This window comes from Daktulosphaira vitifoliae, unplaced genomic scaffold, assembly GCF_025091365.1.
Source record: "Daktulosphaira vitifoliae isolate Bord-2020 unplaced genomic scaffold, ASM2509136v1 Scaffold_3, whole genome shotgun sequence".
Taxonomy (NCBI): domain Eukaryota; kingdom Metazoa; phylum Arthropoda; class Insecta; order Hemiptera; family Phylloxeridae; genus Daktulosphaira; species Daktulosphaira vitifoliae.
The window spans coordinates 21,183,260-21,199,609 of record NW_026099574.1 but is presented as its reverse complement, the minus strand read 5'-3'; the positions used below and the strand labels follow the sequence as shown (position 1 = coordinate 21,199,609).

General features: G+C 24.8%; 1 protein-coding gene across 5 annotated transcripts in view; it reads right to left on the bottom strand.

Moving 5' to 3' along the window:
• Positions 1–16,350, bottom strand: part of LOC126901008 (cAMP-specific 3',5'-cyclic phosphodiesterase) — a 323,154-nt gene that overhangs the window by 158,062 nt on the left and 148,742 nt on the right. Inside the window, exons 1-2 of one of the 5 annotated variants that reach the window (XM_050677103.1) lie at positions 9,643–9,799; positions 9,273–9,581 (exon numbers count right to left, since the gene is read on the bottom strand). The exons of 3 other annotated variants lie outside the window; for them this stretch is intronic. In XM_050677103.1, the coding sequence (XP_050533060.1) occupies positions 9,273–9,496 (224 nt within the window). In that variant the 5' untranslated portion in view covers positions 9,497–9,581; positions 9,643–9,799. Of the gene's footprint in view, positions 1–9,272; positions 9,800–16,350 lie in introns of those variants that run through there. One more of the 5 variants, XM_050677102.1, reaches the window with a different exon arrangement.

Here is a 16,350-nt window from a genome sequence, read left to right as displayed (position 1 = left end):
ATTTAAAATTGAAAATCAACTCAAACCTACACTAAAGTCGTGTTTGTAAATAACTTGTAAATACAAAATGCTTTGACAAATCTAGCAACTTTTGATCTATTAAATGTTTTGCGTTGTTATTTTTTTGAATAACTTGTGCATTCTGAGATTACGTTAAAATCCTGATTTTTTTAGTTATTTTTAACAATAAAAAAAATAAATTTTTTTTTATTATAATGCAATATAATAAAATGACATCACAGGGCATTGGTTTTTTTTTAATTTTAATTTTAAATAAGCCGGTTTTTAGTTTTTATTACAGGAAATTTTAATGGGTCAATAACAATTTTAGGATGAGTTCATACTGAGTTACAAGCATTTTACACCTTAAGATAGTATGTGGCGTGAGCGGGTTAAGTTAATACTCTGGGTAATTATTTTAATACTCTATGTTTTTAAATAGTTTTAACTTAATAAGTTCTCATTCTAAAAGTATTATTTGCTCATTTAAATTTTTATAAGGAAATCTCAAAAAAATGGCTATTTTGAAATTAAAAAAAAATTTAATAAACTTTTTTTAATATTAAAATTAACTAGTCAAAATTATGACATTAACCTAAACTAGGAATGCATAAATTATAAAAAAAAAAAATTACGCAAACTATTTAGAGATCAAAAGTTATTAGATTTATCAAAACATCGTAGACTACCACACTTCGTAAATATGCATATTATTTACTACGGAGAAATTTCATAGTTATATTGTTATTACCAATTTATAATTAAATACAAGGAAGCTATCGAAATTTCAAAAGAAATATTAAATATAATTAGCCACCATCACTTAAACGTATGAAAAAATTTCCTTAAAAATAATACCTCATTATAATCATACAATATTTGTTGTAATTGCACTATATAAAAATGGTTGTGCTTGTAGAGATAATTATTATTTACAAGTTACTACGTTTAAATTCAATATGCAAAATAGTATGTTTCTAAATTCATCGTTAGAATAGAATACCTAGGAAGTTATTACAGGTTTTTAGTTAATTGATTGTATGTAAATAATTAATTCATAAATATCAAGGTAACTAATTAAACTAATAACACATCTAGTAAATAAATACAAGTATGCTTTATCAAAAAAAGAGTTGTATTGTTAAAAAAAATTTTAATCGATTATATATTTAAAAACGTTAAAAATTACAAATGTATTAAATGTAAAAACATGCGTTATACATTTTTTTCTTCTTATTTAACTTTTTTTTATTAATTTAAAACTTTTTAACATTTTTCTGATTAATGTCGATTGAATATAAAATATTTTAAATATTTTAACTTTGACAGGAAGAGACGTTTTAGTATAAGTTATCAGTTTGATTTATATGGTGTGTGGAAAATGACACCCACTGATATTTTATTATCAAGTATTCCATATACAATAAAATATAAAGCCATACATATATTATTCCAATTATTCATTGTTCTCAATGAATAGCTTTTTAAGAAGAAACCTTTAAAATAAGTTTTATTTGAAATATTTTTTATAGAAAATCCAATCAATTTTCCAAACTAATATACCGACTTACTCAATAAAACTAAAATTTTCAAACGAACAAATAAATACTAAATTATAATTGTAAAAATAGTTGTATAAATATTTCTACAAAATAACTTCAAGTATAAAATTTTATTATGATTATAAAAGTATACATTTCCAAAAGTCACATAAATGTGTTTATCTCAATAATTACTAATTAGTTCACTAGGTTGAAATCAAACATTATTGTTATGATTCAACATATATATATTTATAGAACTCACTCCTTGTATAAAGTATGATCTATTAATAATAATACGCCCTATTTTTCGTTAATAAGAATATTTTCATAAAAATGTACTAACTTAAATTTGTTTTTTTTTTACAATAGTAAACATAAATTTTACTGCAAGAAAAAATTATTTTAAAGAGTAGATTTTAGGAGTAATTTTCAAAAGTTAAGTGGGAACCCTATTATTATTGTTTAATTATTAAATAAACAATTTTTGGAAGTTACCACTAAATTCTACCCTTGGAAGTAATTTTGTCTTCCATTAAAAAAACTAGCTATTTTCTATGGTTTATAAAAATAAATCAAATTTTTATTTGTACATTTTCATGAAAAAATCAATATGTAACGAAAAAATACATATTAGTCATTCAATAGATATCAATAATTTATAAGCCCAAATGAAGAACCAAAATAAATCATGTTTTGTTACAAAATATAAATCTTTAAAAAAACAAACTATTCATCAGAATAAATTAAATGATACATTTTAAAATAATTTATTATCTGCCCCAATTTGTTTTTTCAAGCTATGGTTAAAATATTGTACAGTAAATATTTTTATTATTATTCAGTTTTTTTATTTGTCCAGTTAAAGTAGTAGTCTACATCTACATTTCTTTAGTTATTTCTAAATATAAAAAATAAAAAAAATAAAGTGATTTTAAAAATACTCACTGAGAAATAAATTTGATTAATGGAAACAAAATTAATTAATAATATTGAAAATGAATTATTGAGTTAACCCAGAGGAGTGTAGTATATTTTTTATGAAAAAATAATTTAAAACCAAACTATTGATGTTTCATAAATCCATATGAATTTTAGCCATTCTACTGAGATCATATAGATAATACAAGCAAATATGATGAAATAACGTGAAACTAACACGAATATCCTTTGGCGTGTCAATCGAAGAAATAATCTGAACTTTTATACTATCTGTCTCATTAATCACCAACGTCATATATTAGGATTAGTTTATAAATGGGTGATCGTTTCATAGTTTTTTTTTTTTTTTTTTTGGTACTCTCCACAGTCTAATATATATTGTTCAAAAAAATCAAAATTAATATTTCTTGAGAAAAAAATGCTTATTAAACATATTTTTTAAAATATATTTTTATTAATATAAATAAATGTAAGAAAATTTCAACAGAAATGTTAATTTACGTGTTTTTTAGTATACGTAAATATCAGTTAAATATAAATTTTGTTAATCATTTTTCTAAGCATATAAAATATATTTTTGGCTAATAGAATATGAATAAATAGAAATACCATAGTTATTAATTTAAACTGTTAAAATTTCTTCTTTTACGGATTTAATCAAAATTATGTAAAATATTTATATCACAATTTATTTAAAAATGATAGTTTTGAGTCAAAGTATGATGATAAGTGTATGATTATTTTTACGTAAAAAAGTTTTGCTTTGAATTTGTCAATTAAATTAATATGTAATATATAGTTATGTTTTTATGTATAGAATTTAATAAACTTGTATTAAACTTATTATTATTTATATTTTTTCTGTAATAATTTTTCATATTACGCTTATTAATAAAAATGAATACTCCGTGGTTATTACTATTTTTATAGTCATACTTTAAATATACATTGTTTTAATATATCAAATTCTTAAGGTACTTGAATTTCATTTTAAGAAAGCTATTTCTGTACAAAGTAAATTAGTTCAATCTTCATATTAACGAATGAAAATCTGCATAATTTAAAAGCAACGTAAAATTATAGTTAATTTATACCAGTTGCATACGTACAGTTGTTTGCACAAAATAAAAAAAGATCAACCATGCAAGTAAACATTGATTCATTTCAAATATGTTTTTCAGTCAATATATATGAGTAATACCAAGCATTTTTGGTTTTATATGTATTGTACTGTAGTTTAGTGTCGGTCATTACTTTGGTATGTTAACAAAATGAAATCCATCTCGTACAATAAGAGTATATTTTGACAGCGTCAATATGTATGATTGACCATCAGCAGATAGGTGTTACTGAATTACTGAAAACGCCAACTTTCAAAAAGTAACGAAAGATTAACGTCGTCATTATAACAAGTAAAACATTTATAATTGTTTAATTTATTTATTTACATATGCTGTTTTATATTTACCTATTTTGTTTGCATTGGTAGTTAAAACACTTTTCATAAAAATTAGCAAGAAACAGTTTAAAACAACACTGATACAATTTTTGATGATTGTGCCTGAGATTTTTTTTTTTCATTGAAAATTGTAAAATTGTTTTAAAATCAGACTAATCCAATGAAAAATACGCTTACTGTGCATTTGCAGGTTTTCTAGTAGAATGTTACTGCCGACAGCGTTTAGTAATGGAAAGTATGAAGTTAATAACATCGATGTTCATGATTGTTACCAAAATACAAAATGCTTTAATATGTGTTTTTTTTTATATTATTATTACTTTTAATAGTTTAATTCTAAAAATTTAACTTATCAAAAAATCTTAAGTACTTTAAATTACTTTTTATGTTTTTTTATAAAAACTAGAATACTATAATCCTAAGGTCACCTATTTATTTAAACTTAATTAAAAATATATAGTTCAACTGGTACTTAACCCAAAAATTTTCAAAGTTTTACAAAAACGAAGTTCACTTACCTGAAACAAAAATAAAAAATAAAATATTTAGATTTTGCATAAAACTAAATAAACTATTATTTAATTTAAATAGAATTTGAGTACTATAATTTATTACTAAACGTAGTCTATAAAACAATAAAAAAAAAAAACTTAACAGTTCTCTTTTTTAAGAGTACCTTCATTTTCCAAACAGAGACTTAATTGATTTAAATAGTCCTAAATTACGCCTAGGCCATATTTTATGAGTCGCATAACTCTTCGAGTAATAAAAATTTTGTAATTATTATTTTTTTATAAAAAGTATAGTTAAAAGTAAAGTACAAGTTGTTAAACACATCTCACTTTCTTTAATAAGTAAATTTTCATAAGACACCTAAATATTAATAATAATTATTGGATGCTTTACAAGAGTATAAGTCACTAGATGTTTTTGTTTGTACATCTGTTTACATAAAATAACATTTTAGATATTACCAGCCAAAAACACAGAATATAATACAAAATATACACAAAACAAGACAACGTGACAAAAAATAATGTTTATTGGCAATACTACAAAATTCAATATTTTTAATTTCTATGGAGCGTCATTGTTTGGAAATCTATGTTTAATACACTTTTGAATATATCGAAAATATATTTAAATAATTAAATAACATCAATAGAATTCAATACTTGATATAAACTTTTGATAAATTTTTCATGTATTATTTGTAATTTTACTCAAGTAATTACTCAAGTTGAAATAGTTTCTCAAAAATAAAGGTTGATGGTAATGAAAACTCAAAATCATCATTTTTTAGGATTATAGTGAATTTGTTATTTGATTTTCTTTATTGTGATAAGGAATCCATATAATAATTTTTAATTTGAATAGTTGATTCTGATTTATTTGTTTTTTTTTTAGTGAACTTATTAAACTTAAATAATTTGTATAGAATCTTTACAATTTTATTTATACGTGAATCTATTAATTCCACAATCGTCTAACTTTAAAACATTATTGATACATTTAAACGCTAGAAAGCTTATTTTATGTAATGTTTCTCCATCGTTATACTTACTACTTTGAAAATCATTTTATAATGAATGAACTTTTTTACATAGATTTGACAAATGATAGATGGCGATTTCAACTCATTATTTTTCATGAAAAAACAAACCTATCGATAAACTAATCGTATTAATTTCGATTAAATTAAACGGTTGGAATAAATTTACTTGTTTGAGTTTAAATACAATTAAAATCTCTGATAATTAATCGTCATGTTTAAAATTAATTATATTATAAGTATTGTAAAATTCGTATTTTATTTACAGATTGCGGAAGGAGTTAAATTAACAAAGACGCCCTTATAATAATAAAGCAAACAAACGAAACACGAATACTTTTATAAAGTTATTTAACCGTTCAAGTTACTGTAAATGTGTGGTGTGGGAGTAAAAAACCAATATATCCTCTACAACAACAAATAGCACAGGTAAATTACAACATGAACAGCACCTTACGGATTACTGCTTGGCAATATATCCCATATATAGATAAACGGAAATAAAAAAAGAAGCGACACAAGTCTACTTTACAGTTTCGAACTAGAAACGAAAAAATTACGATTAAGTCTCAAAGATACAAATATATATATATATATATATAAAGTACTTTATACTGAAGTATATATAAAAATAAAATTTACATATCTATAAAACAGACCTTGAAAAACATTATGTAAATAAAAATAATAATAATGTATGTTGATCAAATAATAAAGTCTTTGGGTTTTTTTACGCGGAAAAAACAAATTTTTTTAGGGAAATGATCAACATTTTTATCAGAAATTATTCCAAATAAATTTATATTACACACATATATTTATATATAAATATGTGTAAATTAGTCAGTAATTAAGTATATTATACATGAAGATTTTTATATTCTCCTAAATAGTTACTGGTAGCTTAATTATTTCACCTAGCTCATGAATATGTATTTTTTAATACAACCGTTAATATTTCTTTATTTAATGATTATTGGGTTTGTCACCAACAAATGTAGACTGGTATATTTAGTAAATTCTAAAAATTTCTTTTGCATAATTAACAATTTCATTACAAATTGGTAAAAATAAATAAATATTCATATTAATAAAACTCTTAAGTATTTTTCCACAAGGAAAATATTTGTACTTATTAATAAATTAAAAATATTTATCAATACAATAAAAAAAAACACTACGCATTGGGGTATTTTCAAAAACTTAAATAATAATAAAATTAAAATTATAAGTTACTAGTTGGCCGATCATAAAAATAATAACACAGCATGTGAAATTAATGAGGAACATAACAAATGTTTACAGCTTTAAAATTGTTTGTATACGCAACTAAACAACAAATATGTCTATGTACCAATTCTACTATAAAATATATTACTTAAAGACTCAATATTTTAATTATTATTATTATATAAATAAATAAAACTTATATTGATTTTAAAACAAGTCTGTGTCTACAAGTGTAATAGTATTTTTAACATGATTCATTTTTCATGTTGTAATAGTTTTGATAGGCCTATATTAATTATTTTAATGTTTTGTTATAGTAAATACAATATTGATAAGATTAAACTAGTAGAAATATATGAACTAAATCACAGAAAATTATTATCATTTTCTATTTACACCATAAAAATCCATATAAATAAAGCTGTTTATATGAGGTAATGTAATGTGCTTGTGGTAATTGTTTAAAGGCAATCCACAGAGCTATTAAAATTTCAACAAATGGATTTTTAAATACTAGTTTTAGTTTTATATTTAAATAATAACCATTTTAACTATTTACAATAGGACATTACGAATGTATATATATATATTTACTTATTTGACCTTAAAACACAGTTTGAACATCAAAAATGATTAATGTAGGTTATGACTTTTTTGGTTTTTGGGTTCTTAATTAATTAAAAAAAGTAAACAATCTCTTTATATATAGTTAAAATCGGAGTACATTTATCTCTGAAAATACGATTCATAATAATATATTACATAAATACATTATTGTTTTTTATTAGTTTCATAAGTTACTTAATAGAAATTAATAAACTTGTATTTTTAGTAAATATTCAATTCAATAAACATGAATAAACTACTGTATGTATTATTTATTTGCAAATGAATTAGCCTTTTTTAGAGAAAGAAGTTTTCACATCAACGTAAAGTGGTCGGTTACATTCGATTCGTTTATTTATTTAACATGTGTTGTTAAAACAGATACAAGTGTAGCTAAATTATTATGTACCTAGCGAAAGAATTTACAAAAATATTTATTCGACAATGTTTGTATGCTTAACCTATATTTTTGAGTGATACTACTTGCAATTAACAAAGTCGATGACTTAAGTTTTTATACTGCATCTAAATTTCAAAATTTATGTAAAATCACAATATTAAGTTGATGTATAGTTTGTCATTTTATGCATAAACGAATATGTGGCTCAAACTGGCCACAAACACGAGGAGCTACATTAACTTATTATGATTTTCTATAGACCATTTTTTATGTTTCTTTTTATATTCCTTTGTAACCATATGAGACATTTAAACTTGAGTTCATCATTATACATTGAAAAAGTGTCTTTTACTATTTTCTAAATACACCAGTGGACTTTGAATTAGGAAAGTTTGAAGCTGTAAAATATATTCATAAACTTGAATATGGCTAATAGAGTAGTATTCTATGGAAAACTAAACATTCAACGTATAATCTAATAAAACAAGATTCTATTTATTATTACTGTATGTAAAGTATATAACTTAATAGCTTCACATATTTTACAATCAAAATACGGTAATTAGTAAATTAGTCAAGGATGTCAAGTTTATTCATCAGAACCAACTATTTTAGATCAGATAAAAATGAAATGGACAACAGTTTTATTATTATAAGTTCTAACACAGTATCACTGTGAGTGACAATTATCAAATTAACATTTATTCTTGGTGTGGTGTTTATATTTACTTAATGACATACGATAATATTCTCATTTTTATCAATTGAGAGCTATCTGAGCATGATTAATCATAGACCACTAAGCGGTGTAGTATATTATATTAGCTGTAACGTTATCAGTTGTAGGGCGACTTCAGTAAATGAACAGTAAAGATTTTTTCACCTTCTAAAGTTAATTTATATTTTGATGTCATATTAATAAAGTTAATAAATATTTGTTGTACAGGACATTCATTTAAATAATAATGTTAAAACATGTACAATTAATAACAAAAAAGTTTTAGTTAATTATTTTATGTTAAAAAATAAAATTTTCTAGTAGATGAATAGTTAATGATATTGTATCAAAATTGTGATATTGAAGTAGTACATAATTTAGATATTTTCTTAATATAAAAACTACTAACATTTTGTACAGTCAGATTTGTCAATATTTTTTTCTTAAAAATCAGTGGTGTTCATTCTCTGATATATTTGTGCACTAGTGATGTTACCCTAGTAATCTTTATTATCATACAATTATACTTTTAAGGTTCGTTTTATTTTTTAATTATATTAAATGTTATTAAATCAAAAATCATTATAAGAAATTTTTTTCTACTCTAATTTCAATCTGTTGAACGATATAACATTAATTTAAAATAACTATTTATTATTTATACAGAAAGATAACTCTAAAAAAAGTGTAGAAACCGCCACCATGTTTTATCCGTTAATTTTTCGAATTTTAAGTTAGTATAAAATAGACTTCTAAATTAATGTAAAATTTAGATCAAAGGGATTAATTTTTGGAAAATATGATTGCTCATCATAAAGGCTCACCCGCATATCCACGAATGCCTGCGCCTTGGTGCGGCTCCCACTATCCCAGGCGACAAAAGCACAATGGTACCACCACATCCACTAGCGGAGTGCGCCGCTTCTCTGGATGAACGGCCTATGCCTCCAAACTTGGGATAAACCGTTTGCTGAGGCTCGGCTGTCGATGCTAAGCTTATACGAACTTCCGGCACTTGGACGGTGCTTCCACCGCCGGCGTTCATCATAAAAAAGGCGGTCAGGAACTACCGACTCCCGTATAGAAGCAGTTACTATTAAACACCATACGCTCCGTCAAACAAAAACACAAAACTACGAAAAATAGAAACTCGATAAAAAAAAATTGTTTAAATAAACACAAACTTACACCGACATTGTCATCACCGTGTTACGCCGTCACTGTAATTACTATTTAAAATGGCAGTGATGAAAAACAAAAGAAAAAACTAATTCGGCCATTTACAATAACACGGGCGAACGTACGCGCGACGGCGACGACGACAACCGAACGATGCGCGGAACGTGACTGGCGAGTAGCAAGCGCGCGAAAAGTCCGCCGGCCGGCCGCCGCAGCCGCGTCGAGCATGGGAATCCTCTCTCCACCTTGCCCACATCAACCACACCTCTACCACTACCTCACCGATGAATAACGAGAGCGACCGTTGCTGGACCATGCGGTGATAACATTGTTAGTTCGCAATATTTATCAATTTACTATTGTTTTTTTTATGCTGACCGACGTTTTGTCAATAATAATACATTAACAGTAATATAAATAACGCGAGTACATGTGACTGCCTGATTAAAGAACTTTTTCATAGTTTTCGGAGCTACCGATAAAATATCTTAAATAATTATTATAAGAGCTACTTAAAGTAATCAGTTATATTTATACGCCAAAAAAACATTTATTCATAAAAACTTGTGAAACTCTGGACGATAGTGATTTTTTTTTATTTTTCGATTAGTTCTGAGCTATAAATACAGGTAAAAGATGATTTAATTATTCTATATACATTTTACTGTTAAGTATATTTACTTATAGGCAATGTATTCATTTAATTTACTTGTTTACTAAAATGAATCGGTAGTTTATGAACATTGTAATAGAATATGTAACAACTTATTTTATATGCTTATTATAAACATGATTATTTAATTTTAAATTAAATATTTTTTGAATTTTTAATATTTCCCAATAAATTTAAGTCGTTTCATTTCAGTAGACCCATTATTATAACATTTAATTTTATTACCAGTATTAAATCGTTATAAAACTCCAAGTTTTAATTACGGTTGAATACGGTTTACTATTACGATTGTTGTAGACGATATTCCTAGAAAACAGTAAATAACTAAAAATAGACCACTCTGTCATTTCACAGTTAACTAGCTACTGTATAATACTATGATTACTGTAAGGCAAGCGGTTGAAAAACATATGAACCCGTTAAATAAAATTTATAATTGTATTCATCAGGTCTTTATTATGCATCCAGACATGTTTAGTAACTACAAGGTGACGTTGAAAACAAACGGAGACAGGGTTGATGTATAGAGGCAAAGAGGAAAACTGAATAGTTAATTTGTATACCGTTTTCAAAATTAAACTTCTTGTACAGGTGAACCAAACACTGAGTTTACTTGTAAATTCTAGCAGCTATATTTAGTTTGGCGTGCCGTTATTACAACAGTAAACTCATTGTTGTTTTTGGTATCTCACGGGTACCTTATACACTCAACAAATTCACAAAATTACAATGTTTCCTGTTTTGCGATTGAATTACATAATTTTATTTATTATTTCAAAATTAAAACAGAAGATTTGTTTTTTTCTTTGCTGGTAATCCAATGTATTGTAATTACTCAATTTGCATATTAACATTAACAATAATCTTTATTTGTCGATAAAACGTTTATTTGATACTGCTACGTTGTTAAAATCTACTGGTTTGAAGTCTCTTGAATAAAGACTGTAATTTTAATGTTATAAGATAGGACGTCTAATTTATTATAATAACTATATTATGACTATTCATCCCATAGTGTTGATAGTTAATGAGTTTTATGGCGCTAAAACCATTTCGCGGGGAATTTCAATCCGAGTAAATTAATAAACAGATCTAACGGGCAGTAATGATTATTCTCTTACACTTCGTGGCTTCCAGCTGACTACAATGACAATTAACAATGTGAACATTGCCTGTGTTCTGTGTATGACATCCGTTTGTAAACGTCGCGAAGGGCAAACGTAATATAATATGTAAATAGCCAATGCCGACGAAAAGCTTTACAATGCAGCAGCTCACCAAGATAATAATATAGTAAAATAACATAAATATCAACAGATTTCATATTGTGCTGCTGATGTGGTACAGAGCTGACCTTAAAATAACACGCACAGTTTTGTGCGAAAATTGGAAAACGTACTTAAATATTTTTCTTGGGGTAGCATATGTATAAGAAAATGGCACCTAGTATATTTGACTTAAACTAAGGTAGTACGTGAAAAAATTCCAGTTGAATATATATGCTATAGAAATCGTTTTCGATGATAACGCGGGCAGATTTTATTATACAATTACAGTCCACCCGCCATTTGTACACTCGCATAATATAAAATGTAAATCTGAGTATACAATAGGCTGAGAAAAAATCGATTCGATGGATTCTGCGTTTTCCTATTTTGTTTTCTCCTCGTAGTTTCTAGTTTAAAACAACCATAGCTAAAAATGATATTCATATTATTTTCAGGAGTTAGAACGTTAGTCAGATTATATGACAATAATTATTTTTCAAGTCACCAGTTGTAATGCCATGTTTTTTATTTTATTTTTTTTGAGAATAAATGTTATTACTATAATAACCTTTATTGTACTAGCGAAGTTTTATGTGATTGCTTGTGATTACCGACACGCCATCGGTTAACGATGGCAGTACGGCGATAAGAAAGTTCAACTCAAAATCATACTACTTAGGACATTTGTTTAGATTCATACGATACAGCTGCTGCTGCAATGTAAACGATTCTTTGTAATCCTTTCCATCCATCTTGTCTACATTTTCAACGTTTCATGTTGTGTTATCGATACGTGCTTTTCTATAAATAGCTTGTCTCAAACGATTGGTGATGAATTTATTTTGGGAATGGGAATCTCTCGATTGAAATCAAAAATAATAATTTACAACTTTTACACGCGTTTTTTACAGATAGAAATAATAAAATTCTTCTTAAAGATGGGATACAAAATAACTGTAGATTATTCTATTAGTATTTTGAAGTAGTCTAAACAAAATTTAATTAAAAAAAAAAAAAAGATGTGTTACTAAGAAAAGTTTATTTGTTTGTATTTATAAAAATAGTACATTTCAGCAGCCTCATTATTTTGGCGGGGACAACGTGGGAGGCATTGGTTCTAGTCTACATTTTTACTACAAATCAGGACCGGTTGAGCTATATTATACTGGGATGAATTAAATTAGGTCATTTAAATGTAATCTTTGAAACATAGTAAAAATCCAAAATTTTAGTAGTGATAATACAATATTAATTGATAAAAAAAAAAATTTTCTCTTAATAACTTTTGACAATTTTGAAATCACTTTTTTAACAGTAATCAGAGGTATTACTGTCTTATGTTATTAGTTATCACTTAATTTTAAATTAAACATTTTTAAAAATTTTACATATGCAATAACTTAACTGTGAATCGTTATATTTTTTTTAAACGGATAGATAATATGTCAAAAAACTATAAACTAGCAAAAAATAAAAAAAAATGTTTTATTTATGATAAAATTTAAAAATATAAAGAAACTTTAAAAGCCATTAATTGAAAATTATTTAGTTTTATGTATGAAATTAGTTTAGTGGTTTAATTATGAGAGATAAATCGCGAGCAATGTAAGCTGTTTTGTGAAATGATGGGCCGATCAAAAGTTTGCTCTAGTCTAGTATAATATGAAATGACCCTCTGGTTCAGTTTTTAATTACAATTTTTTATATTTACGTCATAGTAAATTAAAAAAATACGATTATTCGATGAGAAATATATATTTTTCGTATAATTATTATGTTTATATTTATTATTAACGTCGAAATTAGTAATAACATCATTTCATAAAAACTAATTGTGTTTTAAAAATGAATAAAAGAGAAACTTTGATTATTTTTAATATTCGAGAGATATTGTAGTATTTGTAGTATCCAAAACCGAACAAACATCTTAGAAAATTTTCTTCGATTTATTTAAAATATTTCCTTTAAAGATAAATTAGAGTAATATGCAATAAATTCTATAAAACGATGATAAGCATAATCTGGTTCGTAAAATTAATTTTTGACCTTTGATTATGATCCTATTATTTTGAAGTGATGCAAATATTTTTGGAGAGAGTAGGACCGCCATAATTTTTGAGGATGTTGGCCTCTTTTAGTCCTTCCTTGACAAATTATCAACATTTACGGGGGTATAATCTGAGATGGACGAAAACAAAGACTGACGGTATTAACAAGGTTGTCAACTTGCCCCCAATTATTCATTCTCACGATATATATGATGTCATTACAAATTAAACAAAAAGACATCAGCGGTTTATTTTTTTGTATTCAGCCAATTGTGTTTATTTTCATTAATAAAATTCAATCAATATGATTCTGTTTGATTGATGGCTTATTAATCATAAAAAATCTCTGAGTCATTGTGCCATTTTAAATAAATGTTTGCATGTATATGTATATGTTATCATTGAAAATAGAAATTTCAACATACAACAAAAAATTTTTCATTGAAAAATAATTATTGGCCTAAGCGATTATTTTTTTTTTATTTAAAAAGAAAAATTGTAGATGTTATATTGATTTTTATATGACATTGAACACATGTTAATTATAAATATAAATATCTAGACCATGGAACATGTATTATTTTCATACAACTGAAATTAGATCAAAATAACTAAAATTTACTTTTAGTTTATTATCTACTTAGATGATTATATACCTTGTTTAGGTATAATTTTTATATTAATTTTTTTGGCATCGCCAACGGGTTAGAAATAATTATTTTGAACAATAATTATAATAATATATTTGTTACTATAGTTTTTAACATTGAACTGCTCTATTCACAAACTACAAAAGATGAAATAAGTTCTTCTAAAGTATAATTATCAATATAGCTATAAATTATGGTAATCAATAATTAATTAGCATTGATTTATTTATTTTGGTATTCAAATGATTTTTATTAATATGATAACAAATTCAATCATTTTTGAATCATAATATGTATAAAATTAAAAATATGTCAAGCGAATTTGTTAGTGATATTGAATATATTACAAAATATGAACAAATTTTTGTTGTATTTAATAATTTAGCATTTACAGATGGAATGAATTCAAGTCTTAGTTATTACTGAAGAATTATTTTTATTATTATAGAAGTCTTTTCTTATAATTTATTATACTATATTTTTAATACTTATGATATTAAGCAAAACATTGTGCCTGTAATTCATATCGTACTACTAATGTCTTTTGTATAAACATTGTGTATTTAAAGTAAAAGTAGTAAACAACAGTGAATTTTCTTAATCCCTTATTTTTTTCTCAATGAAGAAGCTAACAAATATTTTATATTGACGTTTAAAACTTCCTAATTTTTTAACTCGGCTGTATATTTTAGTATTCAGTAGTAATATTTAACAATTATCAATTACATCGTGAATATGCTCATTTCATAATCTAATTTACTTGTTAAATAGTGTTTTATAGAATTTTAGAAGTGGAATTGTGATTTACCTATTACATATCTAACTCTCTAAAATATCTACTTGAAAAACGCAGTTACTTCGTTTGAAACAATAAGTTTATTAAGAATGTTTGGATTTGGAAAATATGAACAACAAAGTAATATTTATTTTCTAGTATCTCTTTTAAATCCTTCAAATAAATCACTGTATCGATATTTAAGTCTTAAATAACAACCCATTGCAATGTTAGAAATATAACTAAATTAATAAATTTGAGATCAAACAATAATATAACCCTTTAAACAGTTATAATTTTGAAAACAGTAGTATGTTCCAGTTACAAGACTCACTAGAGCACTTCCATAAGAGATTATGAATTTGTTTCAGATACAAATTTATAATTTATCTTTAACTAATTACATACATCTCAATTTGTGCATAGTTACATCTTTTTACACCAATTAAAAATAACTGCCGATATAAATTAGTGAGGAGTAAAAATTTTAATTATTTATTTCCAATTTACGCATTTATATCAAATAAACTTTTCTAGTAATATCTGAACAATATAAATAAAATTGCAATTTGTAATTTTTATTGAAAATATAATGCCTTATTTATTTATTACTAAAACTTTGTTTTCAAATCGAATTATCTTGCTAATGAACTAATCTGAATCTGACTATAAATTAAATTTTTTTTTACTAAAATAATAAACACGGTTTTATATAAATGTAAACTCGTTGTAGTTTCTGAATGGTATTTAAAATAAAAAATAATGCACCGTAAAATCTATAATCGGTTTTAAAGTATTTTTTAAACTAAACCGTATCTTCGAAAAATGTAATAAGAACATTTTCGTGACTGACAAAATATTTTGTTGCGTACAACATTTGAAAGAAATTATTTTTAGTCATAGAGTATTTATAAACATTCAATTGGTACACAACTAAATAATGAATATATAAAAAGTTATCTTTAGTAGTCGGATCGATGACCTTGCTATTATTTTATCGGTAAAACATTATCATGGTATAATTTTGACGGTGAAAAGACTAATTGTGGCATCATGTAGACCAATAATTATTATAAACTATCACATAACATTTTTCAGTGTGTTAAAACAAATAAAGGCTATTTTTAATTTTAAAATTGAAATCAAATTTTGTGATTAACANCTTCGAAAAATGTAATAAGAACATTTTCGTGACTGACAAAATATTTTGTTGCGTACAACATTTGAAAGAAATTATTTTTAGTCATAGAGTATTTATAAACATTCAATTGGTACACAACTAAATAATGAATATATAAAAAGTTATCTT